Source organism: Chelonia mydas, chromosome 1 (assembly GCF_015237465.2).
Source record: "Chelonia mydas isolate rCheMyd1 chromosome 1, rCheMyd1.pri.v2, whole genome shotgun sequence".
Taxonomy (NCBI): domain Eukaryota; kingdom Metazoa; phylum Chordata; order Testudines; family Cheloniidae; genus Chelonia; species Chelonia mydas.
The window spans coordinates 216,960,390-216,975,066 of NC_057849.1; the positions used below are offsets into that span (position 1 = coordinate 216,960,390).

General features: G+C 42.2%; 1 protein-coding gene across 3 annotated transcripts in view; it reads right to left on the reverse strand.

Moving 5' to 3' along the window:
- The window catches only part of CRACR2A (calcium release activated channel regulator 2A), a 99,167-nt gene that overhangs the window by 53,911 nt on the left and 30,579 nt on the right, over positions 1-14,677 (reverse strand). For all 3 annotated transcript variants that reach the window (XM_037913319.2, XM_043526882.1, XM_043526915.1), the window contains 2 exons: positions 11,909-12,083; positions 9,102-9,248 (listed from right to left, as the gene is read on the reverse strand). In XM_037913319.2, coding sequence (XP_037769247.1) covers positions 9,102-9,248; positions 11,909-12,083 — 322 coding nt within the window. The remainder of the gene's footprint in view (positions 1-9,101; positions 9,249-11,908; positions 12,084-14,677) is intronic.

Below are 14,677 nucleotides of genomic sequence, written 5' to 3' on the forward strand. Positions count from 1 at the left end.
TGTTTAAAGTTTTAGTCACCCAGTCAGGGAGCAGATTAAGAGCATTTTGCACAAGTGCACACGATTACACAGAGAACAAGGGATTGAATAATCAAGCCCACTTTTTTTGGAAACAAAACTCCTTAAGGCTGATTCTCCACTGTCTTGCACTTTGCATGGTCATTTACATCTATGCAAAATGAGCTCAAGCTGTGTGTGAAATGCAGCTCCTCCCTCCCCCATGGAGGCTGCTAATCCCCATCCTCCCTCATGATGCAAGTAGATAGTGAAGGAAAATAAAGGGACATTTTATGCTTCCTTACTCCCCTTCATAGGTGCACAGTCAGATTTACATTTTGGCCCAAAATATCTAAGACACTCTATTCTAAGAAACAATAATCCATAGAGCAAATTCAGAGCTTCCTTGAGTGGGTGGAATTCCATGAAACCATACAAGACTTGATAATCATTTAACAAGATAGCACATGAATGCCAAGATCACATCTGTAAACCTTATATTTGCCCAATAATATGTCACACTTAGCAGGGCTAGGCTGGTTATATAATGAAAGACCCTATTGCGATGTATATAAAGAACACAATACTCAATGTTGCCATGAGAACCATAAATGAATTTTCTTGCTTGTGCGGGTTAAAAGGAACAACCTGAATGTTGAATTCATACACTATTGTTTTTGGCACTGGATTTTCTCTAACTTGTGTTTGCAAGGGCAGAACAGGGCTATAATCTGAACATGACATTTGAGAGACATTTTAATATCATGTTTGTTTGTTGTCCGCTTTAGCATACTACCAGGGGGATGACATCTGCAGGCTAAACACACCCGAAGTTTTAATTATTGGTTTAGTCTCCATTCTTAAAGCTGGTCAAATAAAATAATAATAATAATAATAATAATAATAATAAGATAATTTATCATTGTTATTTAAAGTATAACATAATCATGAATAATTTATCCCACAAGTAGTGGGAAAAATTCATCAGATAAATTATTTGCTAGATATTTGTCAACCATTTGCAGAGGTGGTAGAATAATGGAAAGAAATTATAACCAAGTGATTTATTTAGTAAAAAAAAAAAAAAAAGCCAACATATATTATCAAACAAACAACAAAAACCCCTATGCATCCGATGAAGGGAGCTGTAGCTCACGAAAGCTTATGCTCAAATAAATTTGTTAGTCTGTAAGGTGCCACAAGTCCTCCTTTTCTTTTTGCGGATACAGACTAACATGGCTGCTACTCTGAAACCTATTCACGCTGAATAATTTGACCATCTTTAACTGTTATATAATTCCAACACTATGCTGTAATGCTAATTTCTCTTTACAATAATCCTGTGGATAAATGTTTTTGTTTTGTTTTTTTGTTATAACACATTAACCAAACTAGACCATAACTCTGATTAGGATAGCTAAGGTGACATTGTGACACTCTGTGCCTCAGGGGAACACCCTACACCCCCATGTTCATCTTTATAAAATGATTGTTCCGGTAGCGAGGTTAATGCATACATGGGATGGTTTCATTTCTGCCTATTATTTTAGATGCAGTATTTGAATTTTGTCCATCGTTATTCACACAGACACTTGGTCAGAACAGCCGTTACTTCAAATGAAAATTGGTTAGTGTGTTGGGTACTCTATGGGCTGATCCTACACGGTACCAAATGTCCTCAACCTTCTTTGAAGTCAGGTTCTGCTACTGACTTGCTTTTGTAACCTTGGGAAAAATCACTTCACCTCTCTGGGTGGCATTCATAAGATGACTATGTCCAACATATAGGAACCATTAGCATTCACAGAATCCCCACTCATGCCATCTAACCCGGTAGGTGCCTACATTTCCAAATGTAAAGTCCCCCAAGGTGTTTAAATTTCAGCAGTTGGGCATGTGCACAGTCCTAAGTAGAGAGGTGTGTCTACATCCTAACACCACCTCCCCAGATATGGGCTATAGGGTGTTCTGGGGAAGGTCTGTCTTAATGTCTCTTGTTGAAGTGGTGCTGCTGTGTATAAATAATTAGATATTCCTTGGGCCAGAGAAAGAGTGACTCTCTAGCTCAGTGAGTAGGGCACTCTCATGGGAAGCGAGAGAACCAAGATTGGAGATCCCAACTTCACATCAGGCAAATGGGGGAACTGAACCTGGGTCTCCCACACTGAACCCTAACCACTGGGTTAAAGGTTATAATTGGGGGAAGGAGGGACTACCTTTTCTTCTGCCTCCTCCTCAGTTTTTCCTTGAACAACTGCTGACTTGACTTAGACACTTAACTCCTCGAGAGGGTTCACAGCTGTGAATCCCAAGTGGAGGGAGGTGCCTCCCTTTGGCCTGAAGTTAGATGCAGGGAAGCTGGAACAATTTGTATAGTGGGGGTGCTGAGAGCCATTGAACTAAACTATAAACCCTGTATATGATGGAAACCACTTCAAGCCGGGGGTTCTGTAGCACTCCCAGCATTCCGAGTTCCAGCACCTAGGATTAGATGCCTAACTCCTTTTGTGGGGGTGAGATCTAGGCCACTTCCCTGTACTCAGCATTTCTGTTGGCTAGCATAGGCATTAGGCAGCTCAGCATGCTAGCTTTTCTGAACCTCTCTTTTAGTTGCCTATTGCTCTAGGCATCTAACTCGGGGTTGTGAATTCCACTAAGCAGCAGAGCACCTAAATCTCCTCTGTGAATCCTACCCTGAATGCTCATGTTTCTCCTCCCACCCTTTGTCTGTCCGTCTTGTCTGTCTAGACTGTAAGCTCTTTGGAACAGAGAATGGTCCAAACACTATGTGTTTGCATGCATTCACAAGCACAACCGGGGGAGGAGGGGCAGTCTCAGCTGAGGTGCTACTGCCCAATCTAGGTGCTACTGTAATACAAATAAATAATATAAAATGTTGATATTTGTGTTAAAGCACAGTACCAACTTTGTGCGCAACACTACGGAGGCTGTGAAAGCCTGGACTCCAGTCAAGTTTATAAGCCCTGAAGGAACTCCTGAAGAGATTACAAAAGGCACCAAAAATGTCACAGAGATTATGAACTCTTCAAGGACCTATGTGGCATTTAATAACACAAATATGTTATGTCTTTTCAAACCAGCAAGATATAAGTACATCAATAACTAAAAGGATAAACCCCCTCAAAACATCACTGTATTGTCCAAAACATCACAGTATGATTTAAAAATAATTACCACCAAGTATTTGGAAGCCAGAAATTCTAAATTAAGATAACATTTAAGAAAAAAACATTGAGTAAGTAAGTAAGTAAGTAAGTAAGTAAGTAAGTGAGTTAACAAACACTGGGAATATAGAACATCAAATACTGTGTAAATGCCAAAAGCATAAGTTTTGGATTTGGCCGGCTTTTTTCATGTGTTTGGCTATTACTACAGGTGGCTATCCCATGTGTGTGGCTACCAGCCCAGCTATCTCTTTGAATCGAGACGACATACAGATAATATTTGGTTTAATATATTCTTGCGGGGTAAATCCTTTCTAGTATTGTACGAATCCAAAAAAAAAAAAAAAGGGAAGAAAGAAAAATTACATAAAGAGCAGGAGGTCAGACTAGATGATTATAATGGTCTCCTTTGATCTTAAAAATCTATGAAATGCACATCACACATTCATTAGGGAGATACGCCAATGAAAAAAACATTTTGGGTTAAAATGCTACCAATCTGATTTATTTTCTTTATGGTAATTCAGTTTTATGTAGGCTTACATGTATTATTTTGGCTGTTGTTTTACTGAGCTAAAACTCTGGAGCAGCCAGGAAAAGCAAGACATCTGTTTTCAGACTGTGATGGTATTTAGTTTGGAAAGACTAACAGGACTTGCTCTGTGTGTGCTCATCTGAAAATTCAGTCCAAAACAGTTTACTTTCTCTTCAGAAACCTTTCATGGAGTTGTCTGATTAAGTGATAACACTAATAGAATGTGAGTTTGTGCTCCAGTAATGATCTAGAAGTGATGACAGAAAAATATTGAGGCAAACCATTATCATTTATCTAAAACCAACAGCTAGCAAGTACAGAAAGGTTCAATTTAGATGAAAGTATAGACATTTAGTGGAGAAAAATCGCTCATTCTGGTTATATTATGGCTAGTGTAACCTACAGCAAGAAAATTTTGGCATGATTGGATGAAAAACAGACAAGATAAATCTGTATGTTTCTATGGTTCATTTCTTCAGAGAATAACAATACTAAAATCTGGAACTATGTCAATATTAGCCAATCAGATCACATATGCAAATCTCTTCTTCTTAATTTGCTCCTCAGAGACCAGTAATAGTGTTTTTCCCCAGGACCACAAACTTTGTTTACTCTTTAAAGGGTTAGAGGTGGTTTTTTTTGTTTGTTCGTTTGTTGTTGTTTTTTTTAAACATGCTCTGTATAAGAAATTCATGATTAGATCTGATCTACTTTTGGGCCAATAAATATTAACATGCATCTCAACACAAGCCATATGGATGAATGCAGTTCTCAGTGAAAGCAATGAGGTTGCACAGGTGCACAAGTAGAATTTGTGCCAATATGGGCTTATTACATTAAATGAACATAAAAATCACGTACAAAAAACTACATTAAAAAAGATAAATTGGAAAAGTGAGGGAATGTTAACGTTAACATTGCCTGTGAACCCTTAACTCTGCCCCTGGGTACATATACAGTATGATACAGTCTTTAACTACATGCCCACACGGTATTTTTTCTTCAGGATCACTGCCCCATTCCGTGTATAGATGGGATGGTGCTTAGCAAATGAGGCAGGTGTTCAAAAGCTATATTTATCCTTATTATCCAGAGTGTGGCCTCATGCCTTATACTCTGCATACCGTCCAGCACCAGCACTGAATGAGGCAGGTCTCCCAGATTAAAAAAGCATATGATTGTGTAATTAAAAAGACTATATCATAATGTATTCACACCCGGAGCGGGGGAAAGGATCTGTTAGAGTAAAGGTTTTATGGGGTACTTGGACATTTCCTGAATTTTGAGTGCTTCATTTTGCAACCTTAAGGTTATTTTAATATAGTTTTTTTAATGGAATTTCCTGGGAGTTGATTTTTAAGAGAAAATAAAACAAAGAATTTCCATCATATGCAACTATTTGCTAGATAGCAGCAGAATGATCTTTTCTGTCCTATACAATATATGCATTTTTAGATATCACATGAAATGAAGCAGGGCTCTTTTGGAGCTCTGTGTCCTTCTTACACACCATCACAGATGATAATCTGCAGCAGGGACTTGACCAGAATTGTTCTAAGGAGGGGGCCCACAGCTCTCCCTCCCCTGCCTCCATCAAGCTCCACACTCTCCCGCTGCACCCAGATCCGGACACTCTCCTACTGCTACCACCCCCAGCCCCACACTCTTCCCCTCACACAGCCCTGCACCCAGCTTCAAACTCGCTCCTTCTACCTAGCTCTGAGCTCTCCCCACCCCACACCCAGCCCCAGGCTCTTTCCCAGAGAGGTGGTCAGGCTGAAGAGCATCATCCCCACCATGGGTCAGGCAGTTCTGGGAGTCCCAGACCCCATCCTTCCTCCTGTGTCTCCACTTCCCCTGGAAACACCAAAAGCTGGATCCAATCCTCTCACTCTCCTGCAGACTAGGGGGTTCCTGGTGCCCCTGCTCTGCTTCTCCAGGAGTGTCTGGCACCATGGCTGCTGGAAGGACTGCAAAGATGGGGGTTCAAGCAGGTGCATGGGGTCACAGTGCCACTCAAATTTGGACCTTACCAAATTTGGACCTGTTGCCCCTCCATCCTGAGGGCGTGTGTGTGACTGGGCCAAATTTCAGTGTATTGCATTGTGACCCAGCACATGGGGTTGTAACAGCATGCAAATTTCACATGGCCTCCCCTCCATCCTGATGCAGGGGTGGCTGAGCCAAATTTGAGTAAGTAGCATTGTGACCTGGTGTGTGAAGTTGCAGTGCCATTCAAATTTGGTGTGGCCTCCCCTCTCTCATGATAGAGGGGCATCTGGGCCAAATTTCCAGCTCCCATCAGTGGCCAAGGGCAGGGAGTGGGCCTGGATCCCCTGCCTGCAAACCTTGTGGTGCCCTTGATCCAGATACACCTTTATATAAAAAATGATATTCCACTCAACTTACTTACATATTCACAATTCCAAAACACTGTTAAAAGATTACCTACTCAATGAAAATTTCCATTCAGGTTACATACCATGCAGGCATAGTGTCAATGGAATGTACATGGCAGTTCATTGACACCAGGGTGCATGCTTGCAATATGCTCTTTAAGCCATTATCTCTTGACCAAAGGGCAACTGATTTTCACCAGAATACACAAAGACACTCCTGGAAGTGGGAAATATGTGCCTGTCAAATTTCAGGTTCACACCATGGGATGGGGTGTTTAACCTCCGCCGCCCGCCCCACTCCCCTGGAAAGGTTTAATGCAGAGTGAGAAGAAGGGCTAATTAGCACAACAAGTCACAGCTCAGGGGAATCTAAGGAAACTAGGGAGGTGGTGGAATCTCCTTCCTTAGATATTTTTTAAGGTCAGTGTTAGGATATAGATATTCAGGCCTGTCTGCAAAGGCCTGTACTTTAAGAATTTAGGTGTATTCTTATCACTTGGCTAGTTCTAGAGGTATAAAAGAGAGAATCAAAATCACTGTCTGCTGGTGTAAGGGCCTTCTCTTACTGTGACAGTCTGAGGCCCTGTGCTTAGGCTAAGGCCTTTGGCTAAGCAGCAGAGGCAGCCATAAGCTGGGAAGTGAACGGTCACATCCTCACATTCCAAACTAGTCACATTGAAAGAAGGTGCTATTGGGCTCTTAGGAATACAATCCTGTCCTGATAATGCCTATCACCTCCAGAGAAAGGGAAGTGCCTAGAAAATGTAAAAGGAAACAGCATCCTGTCTGGCAAGAACTCACTTATCAATACTGGGATGTGAAATCCTCACTTCTGTATTGTTTTGTCATTATAGTTCCCACTTTGTTATTGTTTGTCTGTATAATCTCTGTCTGGTTCTGTGATTGTTCCTGTCTGCTGTATAATTAATTTTGCTGGGTGTAAACTAATTAAGGTGGTGGGATATAATTGGTTACATAATCATGTTACAATATGTTAGGATTGGTTAGTTAAATTTCAGGAAAATGATTGGTTAAGGTATAGCTAAGCAGAACTCAAATTTTACTATATAATCTGTAGTCAATGAGGAAGTAGGTGGGCATGTGTGTGGGGGAGATGGGAACAGGGAATGGGAGTAAGGAAATTGGAATCATGTTTTGCTAAGGGCAGGAATGGGAACAGGGACACAGGTGTAAGGCTCTGTGGTGTCAGAGCTGGGAAGGAGGATACTAAGGAAGGAAACTGGAATCATGCTTGCTGGAAGTTCACCCCAATAAACATCGAATTGTTTGCACCTTTGGACTTCGGGTATTGTTGCTCTCTGTTCATGCGAGAAGGACCAGGGAAGTAAGTGGGTGAAGGAATAAGCCCCCTAACAGTCAGGCTTGACAAAGCCCTGGCTGGGATGATTTAGTTGGGGATTGGTCCTGCTTTGAGCAGGAGGTTGGACTAGATGATCTCCTGAGGTCCCTTCCAACCCTGATATTCTATGAATCAGGTGGCCGGCAATCCCCTGATTGAGTGAGGGAGCCCAACTGAGGAAGAAGGAGCTGGGCTGGGACTGTAAAGACAGGAAATTGGAAGCAGAAGGGGGCTGCTGGGAAAGGATGCAGTTACTCTTTGGAAGACGGAAGGAGTGTTTGGAGGCTATAAGGACAGGTAGCCCATAGTTACTCCCTGGGAGAGGGGAGTAAGGAGGTTGGGAAACCCAGAGAGGATGGAGTGGCAGATGGTAGGAGAGGGCTCAGGGAAAGCCAGTAAGGTCCAGGGGGGAACCTTGACTGGCTAGAGGGTCCCTGAGCCAGAACCTGAAGTGGATGGTGGGCCTTGGTTCCCCGTCCAGCCACTGAGGGAATGGCACCCTGGAGCAGTGAAGGAGAAGACTGCCTGAGACTGCTGGTATGGAGAGACACTTTGAAAGACCTTGGTATCCTGGAAGGGGAAGCACATACAATGACCTGGCTGGAGGGCTAAGTGATGAAGAGGCAGCAGCAGCATGTGGAGCGAGAGAGGAGCCTCTGACCCAGAGAGAGAGGCAGAGAGATGGTGTGCAACTGTGGGAAGAGGCATTCACCTGGCTAGCTATTTCCCAGGGTGACCAGGAGAAGGTGCCATCCTAGCGGTGAGTGGAACATCCCGTCACACACCACATTCCACTAAGGCACTAGAGCTGCCATTTTAAAAAAAAGTGTCTCTTATTTCACACTCTTTGTTCTCAAAAATGACCAGATCATTTCTGCTCAAACTTTCCAGGAAAACACACTCCTAGGCTGGGAATAAATTTGTTAAATTTCAGCCTGAAAGGTAAAAGCTTGCCAAAGTTATAAGCATCTGAAAATTACAATTTATAATGAAACCGTATATGGAACTTTAACTATAAGCATCACTGTGTGCTCCACTTGTTTTATGTATGACATTTACTCTTCCAGAATTTTAACTGAGTATAAAGGTTGGTCTGTGTTTTCATCATACTGGGCCAGATTCACTGGAACTTTGTGATTGCTTTGTGCTGCTCCATCATCATAAAGCAGCTGTAAATCCAATTTAACCAGCAAGCTAAACTGGGTTTACAGCTGTTTTGCATGGTGTGCTGTAAAGCAGCCAGAGTGTACCAGTAAATCTGATACATTATGCTTTTGTCATCATACCTTTTTATGGTGGCTGTCTGGGAATGGTCACCATAATTGTAGCTGTAGTTTGTTAAAACCAGAATGAAATAATAGACATTTGCGAAAAAATCCAGACAAGACAATTAGTGAATAGGAAAGGAAGAGTTAAATTCAGCCAATTAGTTCTGCTGCAAATAATTTGACCAGCTCTAGTTATGACTGGCTAATGTTTGCTTTAAAATACCTCTGATCAGTAGATAATCTTTAATTCCCCAGCAAGCTGACTGGTTGATGAAACCCCTGTCGGATTTTGATGGCAAGTAGCACGTAATACATCTGAAGCACTACAGAAAGAACACAACAAAGAGATGTACAAACTTTTTCAGGGCACACTCCAATTCATTCTTTTCATTATCAGCTTCTTGGAGCTGGGAGAAAACTTTGACCAGGAACTCTTCAAAACTGGAAAGTAAATGAGGTTCATCTTTTCTCAGCTGTGACCAAAGTTGTCTTATGTTGCTCTCGCTGAGGGATGAAAAGAAAAGAGAATAAAGCGTTTGTTAGGAGATGTTTGCAGCAGCCTAGTAACACAAAGAAAATTTCAGCAGCTCATTCTTAGTTATTAGGTCTTCTCTAAATACATGCGTCATTCAGAGCATTACTGAAATCCCTAGACTGTGATATAAAATCTCTTAGACTGTTCCACAAGGAGGGGTCAGAGCTTCCTTTTATAATGGATACCACAGAAACTATATCTAATTAGTGGTTGCAAAAGATTTATCATTAGGCTAGAGAAGAGATACATGTTTTATTACTACTGATGCAGGCCCTGATCCAGCTCTGATTGCAGTCAGCGGAGAGACTCCCACTGCTTCCAGTGGGATGGACAGAGGGCAAACTCACTTAAGGCCTTTTTCATTGAAAGTCAATGAGACGTAAGCTCCGAAGTGCCAATTTGGGCTCCTAAGTCACTTACACTCTTGAAAATTTTATCCATGGTCTTCCACTTCACCAATTATGTTTGATCAGCTTAGTTCCAGGGTGGGACTGTTTCAAAATTGAAGCATTTCATTTTCAGAAATCTCCCATTTCAAAACCAAAACATGTTTTATTTAAAAACATTTGCCAAAAATGAAACATTGGATCATTGCAAAACACAACAGGATAGAAGGCACTTTCAGATTTGCCAAAATTCCTGTGCATTTCGTATTCCATTTTTCTGACCTGCTCTGTTTTGCATGCACATTAAAGGCTCCATCCTGGACAGTGCAGGGGTGGAGTGTTGCTTGTATAAATTCAAGGTAAAAAGTGGTGAGTATGACAGGAAAAGCAGGGGAATCTGATCCTGCAGGAATGAAAGCCCTGCTGCACAGCTGCCAACCTACTCCTGCCTATTACAGGGAGTAGGATTTAGAGAGGATAGCTAAGAACCTCTGTAGTATGAAGAGGATCACTTAAGGCCACATCCTGTGAGACTTGCCCATTCTCCACCCACACCCTCTCTTTTCTCCTGTGCTCACTCAAATCAGACCATGAGCATGCAGAGTGCATTTGTTGCTCTTCACTGTAATGTAATTAATTACACTTAGTGCTCAACCATACATGTGCACTTGCATAGCCTCCATTCCCGCTTGAACTAGAATATAAGCTTGTTTACCACTTCTGTACACCATGAAAGGACCTGTAGGATCAAGGCCCTAGAGGAGCAGAGACAACCACATTGTAAATTAAGATTCTGAACTCTACCTTAGAATCAAGTATCTAGGGACTGAGTGAAAGCCCACTGAACTCAACCGAAAGACTCCCATTACCGACTTTAGTGGACTTTGGCCTACACACCACACTGCTCAGTGATCACATCTAGGGAGGCTCTTGCATGTCCTGCATATTTTTGCAGTCAATTTTCTGCACGTCATTCCATTAGCTTACAAATATATCTTGTAGACGACCTTGTCTCAATTATATACAGCATAGAACTGGGCAGTATGAAACACAAAACACTTCACAATTATTCTAACTCTTAAAAATGAAAGTAAGGCACAGCCTATCTGTGTAAACTCGGATAGGAAACTTGTCTTTCAGTGAATAAACAAATCAAAGCTATGGTCTCTTCCCTTGCCCTCCGCACAATTTCTTTACATCTTGTTTCCCTCACAAATGGGAGCTTTCAGAGAATCACTAAACTCACAGTTTGTGTTTGAAATGCCCCACAGGAACATGTAAGACCTGATGGCTATTTTAACAATCAGCATGTTCCTGAATTAGCCTTACTGAACAGTATGTATCTAGTGTTTACTGGATAATGCCTGGTAAGCTTCAGTGGAGGAAAGACAAACAGACTAATTCAAAATCATTTGGAGAGATCAGAATTAAAATGATGTTAGAGGTAAAAAGAAAAAATATCACAGCATTCAGCATTCTGACAACTTCATATTTTAGAGCAGTAATTTTATTTAATTGACAAATGTCACACAAACATACTGAAAGCCCCTGGGGGGCAGTCATCGTCTTTTTGTCCTGTGTTTGTACAGCACCTTGCACAATAGGGTCCTGGTCTATCACTGGAGCTCGTAGATGCTACCGTAATATAAATGATTAATGATTATTATTAATAATCATTAATAACTACACCGGTCTGAAAGAGAACTCACGATTTTTGTTATTCTTAATTGATATAAAGGCAGTTTAAGTGGTCTTTGCCAACGGATTGCTCTCCAAGGATTCTTTATTTGCAAATTATGCCATTTTTGAATACACAGATAGCATATCAATATTACGTACTTTCAGAACATGTGCCACATCAGTGCTTCATTTGTGTTGCTCCCACATGGCACAAATGCATGTGACTATGAGAGTTTAACTGTGTTATCCTCATCAGGCACAATTGCGTGGCTCTCAGGGGTTTTTTCTGACCTGCTCTATTTTGCACACAGGGTTTTTTTAATTTCATCACTTGCAGCAGCCAAGGAATGAATATGAGATCACTACATCACAAGGGGCCCTAATTCTGGATCTCTCTCTGCAGTTAGTCAAATGCATCTCCACTGAAGTCAAGGTTGACACACCAGTGCACAGTGGGTGTAAATGAGAAGAGAATCAGGCCCAGGGTTTTCTAACAAATGTAGAGCTAAATCATAAAAGATAATAAATTGTACATTGTCGATACTGCAGCTGGTATGACTTACTCTTCTAAGATCTTGTTAGTTCCAAGCCGGTCCATCAGATCTGAGAACTGCCGGTCCTCGTCGTCCTCCTCATCAGCTTTAGCGTAGTTCTCTTCCCACTTAGACTGATAGACATTTTCATTGTCAGACTCATGCATTTCATTCACAGAGGCCATCTGCCCAAACAAAAACTGACCTAAAATTTAAAGATGTACATCATTTTAAAAATCCGTTTATAGAGTAACTAGAAGTCATTAAAAGAAACAGTGACATTTATTAGCAGGCTCTCCCAGGCTGTCTCTACACTCAGAGCTGGGGGTGTGATTTCCCATGTAGACGCACTCATGCTAGTGGTCATTGAATTAGAGCACTAACGATAGTAGGGTAGCCGGGGCAGCATGGGTAGTGGCACGGTGGGCTAGCAGCACCAAGTATGTACCCATTGGGTTCGGGCAGGTTAGTTCTCTGTATGGCTAGCCCATGCCACCTCTTATCACTGCTACATTACTATTTTTAATGCCAGCTCTATGAGAGCTAGCCGGGGCTTAATTTGTGCCAGGACTTGCCAGAGCTGAGCCCCAGCACCTCTTTCATGACAAATCAAACACTGGAGCTAGCACAACTACGTCTACGTGAGCTGGCCGTCACACCCTCAGCTCCAGCTGCAGACAGTCCCCACGACTGAACTTCACAATAAACAGAGTTTGGGTAGGAAGGAAAACGCTAGTTTTCTCATTTTGAAGAGGGAATGTGGCCTATCAACTAGAGCAAGAGATCTGGAGTCAGGGCTTCTGGGTTTTACTCCTGGGTTTGCCCTTAACTCACCATTTAACCCTGGATAAGCCACACAGGCCAAAAATTTCAAATTTACATGCCTAGATTGATACCAGTCAGCTCTGTGTTCTTGGGGAACCAGGGTCTAGTATCCAGCCTGTCTGACTCATGAAAGACACCCCCTCTCCCCCAGCCTCTGTTTAAACCAAAATCCATCAGAGAAAAAAACTTGCAGAGAGCAGTGAAGGGCATTAGGAGACACACCTAGACCTGTCCTGACAAGGGTGACAAGATTAAGACATCTCCATTAGCATACAGAATGAAGAACAGAGACAACTCCCCTAGCTTCATCTGCATGAAAGATGGGACAGGGATTAGCGAAAAGAATGAGGAACAGAGAACCGCACTAAATTCTGGACCAGAAAAGCAGGGACGCACTGCATCATGCAAATCCCTGCTCCAGATGCTAATAAACCTATGCTTGCACACACCCAGCTCAGCAATTATCAGACCAATTCTAGTTATAAATCCTTGATTGATATCCAAAATACTGAAGCAGCCTAGTTGCACGGTGAGCTCCCTGGAAGAAAACTCCACCCAGAGCCAAGAGTGATCAGCTCCTATTGTCTAGCTTAAAGAAAACCCTTGAGTCATCAGTTTACCTATAAACAAATCTAGTGTTCTCCCTTGAACCATTGTATTTTCTCTACAAAAATCCCTACTCACCCTCCAGTCCGTGTTCTGATGTTTAGATCCAAACTATGCATCAGTTCCACTGGGACTCCATCTCCTGACTGATGGTGCTGGGGGCTCTGCCTGTCTCCTGCCCTCAGGACCCTGAGCTACCACCATCACCTGGGAACCCCGACCAGTTCAAGCTCCATGGAATGAGTGAGATCCCCCTCTTTCTCTCTCTCTTTATTTTCCTTTCTACCTCAGGTATTAACCTTTAATAATGTATGTTATGTTGGTTTAGCCCTCCTTGTGTAGTCATCACTATTATTCAATAAATAACTTTTATGGTTAAGCTGGTTGCTTCTCTCTCTCTCTCTCTCTCTCTCTGAACTCTACTCTTTTGTGTTTTTAGCTTCCCCCATTTACTCTGCAGCAACGCTTCTTTTACCTAAGGTAAGGATCCCTGTAGTGCCCAAAAATCCTGTGGGGTTTGCTCATCAAGTGGGCTACTCCCAGAACAAGTGTAACATGAAAGTGGGATAGGGACGTGTTAAACCTGTGGTACATGGGGGCGGGAGGCAGATGAAAGTGATGCTCAGCCCAGGCTATTGAGACCAGGGGCGCATAAGGGCGACAGCTTGAAAGTGCTGCTTAACCCAGCCCATTGAGTACAGGGACACATGAGGGGATCAGCTGGAGGGTGCTGATTGATCCGGTCCGCTCAGACTGGTTCTGTTAGTGCGTGCGTGTGTGTGTGTGCACACGTTCATCTCATTCTAGAGCTGGAGGAACCCAGCCCTGGGGAACCTAGGTCCTGCAGGGTAGCTCCATTGGGAAGGGGACTTGCAGAAGGGAAAAGTAGAGCTCCATATGAACACACAAGTGACATAAGCAATACATTAATAGAATTACAGAGCCCCCCTCCCCCAGAAGAGCATACCCCAAAGTAACAGGCACATCTGGTAACAAGATTCAGGCACTCAAACTCATAAATAAGTGTTCTGATTTCCAGAGGCACTGAGCATCCTCAGTTCCCTCTGACTTCAAAGTGAGTTTGTCTGAGTAAGGACTGAATAAAAATGGAAGGATCCGGCATAATAAAATACATACATAATAGGAATTAATAATAATTTTACCTGATATTTTAATATTTTGCTTTTTCAGCATGTTATCAGATCTTGGCCTACAATGGATCCCCAGCTGAGCCCCGAATGTACATCTCAGTTAAAATTAGATCTTCCTTGAGCTGCTTTTTCCCCATTCAACTTTACATATTTGCAAAAATCTGTTGACTTAAGGAAGCTCCTTCTACCTACTCAGGTCTTTTCCGTATCTGTCTTG